Genomic DNA, 2,590 nt, shown 5'->3' with positions numbered 1-2,590 from the left:
TCCAAACTCCAGCAATTTATTTCTTCATGGTTATACACCTCCAAAATTCTGTTGCTCTAGTTTTATAAGGTCATCCCCACTTTGAAATTAGAACCAAACTGGTGCAAGAAGCCTTCATTAAGATACAAACAAGGATACTGACTGTTGATTACGTGACATACTAGAATAACTTTACAACACTTTAAATACAAACAACAATATATCTTTAATGAAGCTAAAATCTTAGATTAATACCTTCAAATTTCATGACGTTATGCGTAATATGAAAAGATCGAGAAATCAGTACTTGAAACTGAATGTGTGCAAGGTTTGAGGAAAAGAAGGTCTTACATTATAGGAGGATACACACACATATATATAGATCCATATGCAATCCAGCAACATGACATTTTTCACAAAGCCAAACAGTTCTTTACGCATCTTATTCTAGTAATCAATCTTTAAACCAACAGATAATATTGAAGCTGTGATCATTGTCATGATACGGGCCTTACTGATACAATTCATATATCTTACTGTTCATGAATTGTGCAAACTCGGAAACATATGCATCTCCTTTGTGTGCTTTATACTCATTCCACCACTTCATAAAACTACTTCCCTCCAGGAAAATATCTGGTGACACCGAGTGTTTGTTGATCTCGCGCATCACATAAGCCTCGAATTCCTCCAACTCATGCTCGATGTTGACCGACGCTTTCCATTCATACGTTATGTCTCTTAACGAAATCAATGACTCCTCTACACGCGCCCAGAAACAAGAATCCTCGGTAAGACTGGCAGCCTTATTCCTTTTTCCTTCACTTCCTAATTTTGAATTCTTCGTGTCTTCATCTGACCACTTCTGTAACATCTTATAATGGTCTGATCTATACCTCATATAGTTATGCTTGCCCATTTTGTAGTATTCAGCAATGTCGAGTGGCTCAACCATCCTTCTGTAGGTTGTCCCACTATGGAGCCAACACGTACGTAACTTGGCGCCTTCTTGTTGTGGTATTTGATCATTCTCTTCAACAGTCTTCTTCCAAAAAGCGTTAAGAGTACCTCGAATTTTCCGAATTTCTTGGCAGCTACGCTTCTCAATATCATTGGTCGGATTCTTGTAGGCATCATAGTAACCCCCTATCGTTTTCCTAGTCTTCATGTACCATTCCATATATGTCAGACATATCTTCATATCATTTAGCTTCTTGGTAGCCACATTAGCACTCTTTTCCATTTTCTTCCTTGTAATCATCTTTGCTTGCTTCTTTTCCATTTCTCCAATCTCATCATCCGTTATGTCATTCAAGACACCAGCTTCCTTCAATTGCAACGTGATTCCCGCCCTCAACGAGTTCAAGTTGAATTCGTCCGATTCAGAAATCCCACGGTACAACACCTTCCTTCTAACCGAACTCAAGACGTTTGTATAATCATAAATTTGTAAGTTGCATGCATTCCATAACCTCATGGCGTCTAGAACAAGCAGGATCGAATCTTGATCTTCAAAAGTCGTGTAACCACCTGATTCAGTGCAAAATAGGTAGGCACCGAAGGGCTTATATGGAGTATTTGACGAGAAAAAACTAGCAACGGGATCCTTCTTTGCTACCACATTTAGAAACCTGGATTTCCATTGTGGTCGTTCAGCAATGGCACGTTGGAAACTTTCATCACCAATAATGGGCGAACCAAAAGTTATGCAAATTGGTCTTTTGGTTTTCTTATAAAAACTATGTGATTCTCCAACGTCTATGGCGTGGTGTAGACGTAGAGTGGAAAGTATGGCAAGGTATCCTCCTAGACCCGATCCAGTGATGATCAAGGGGGTATTTATATGCTGAAAAACAAAATATATAGAAACCAATAATAATTGATCTCCAGATCTACTATGAATAAACACACACACATACCTTATTTTCAAGCTCTCTCAGATCGTCACCGAGATGCTGAAACAGCTCAACGGCAGCTTCGTTGACGGAGAATGAAGGGTTGACTTTTGTGGAAATGAAGTCAACGACAGGGAGTCCCTCAGATGAAATTAAATCAATCTCTCCACTAAGATATCGAGCTGTGTAATCAGAGGAACATTTAAAAGCCAAAATATTGTTTCCAGAACGAGTGGTGCTAAGTTCGTATACCGAATTCATCTCTGAAATCGCTCGATATGCATCTGGAATCACATCAATGCTCCCAAGAAACATGCCTAGTTCAACTTCGCTGTTAAACCTGCAAGTTAGAAAACAAACAAAATAATTTAAACCGGTGTTCAAGAATATATATGGAAATTAAACGTACATGATTTTGCTCATCTTTCTTCTTGATTTCTTGGGTGTTTTTCTTGTTGATGTTAAAGATGATGATGTGCCACGAAGGTTCCGTCCTCGTGATGACTTTCAAGAGTTGGTCAACTATAAAGTTTGCGAGCATATAATTATAATAATAATAATTATTGTATTTAATAATGAAGAGTTGGTCAACTATAAAGTCTGCGGGCACATAAAGTCGCTGAAATTCAATTGGAATTGAAATTAGAATTTGAATTGGAATATGAAGAATCCATCAAAAACTCATAATGTGTTTGGTTGTTACATTAACATATGGA

General features: G+C 37.9%; 1 protein-coding gene across 1 annotated transcript; it reads right to left on the bottom strand.

The window, feature by feature from the left end:
* Window positions 1-308: 308 nt before the first annotated feature.
* Window positions 309-2,341, bottom strand: LOC143553894 (senescence-associated carboxylesterase 101-like). The gene is made up of 3 exons (XM_077043782.1): window positions 2,284-2,341; window positions 1,899-2,214; window positions 309-1,825 (listed from the first exon to the last, which is right to left on the bottom strand). The coding sequence occupies exons 1-3, from the start codon at window positions 2,295-2,297 to the stop codon at window positions 491-493; spliced, it is 1,665 nt and encodes a 554-aa protein (XP_076899897.1). The 5' UTR covers window positions 2,298-2,341; the 3' UTR covers window positions 309-490.
* Between the last annotated feature and the right edge of the window lie 249 nt (window positions 2,342-2,590).

The sequence above is a fragment of the Bidens hawaiensis genome, unplaced genomic scaffold, assembly GCF_021521415.1.
Source record: "Bidens hawaiensis isolate Kalapana, Puna unplaced genomic scaffold, B.hawaiensis_p1.1 tig00017415_1, whole genome shotgun sequence".
NCBI classification, from domain to species: domain Eukaryota; kingdom Viridiplantae; phylum Streptophyta; class Magnoliopsida; order Asterales; family Asteraceae; genus Bidens; species Bidens hawaiensis.
The sequence above is the reverse complement of the archived record's forward strand: the minus strand, read 5'-3'. Positions and strand labels throughout refer to the sequence as shown.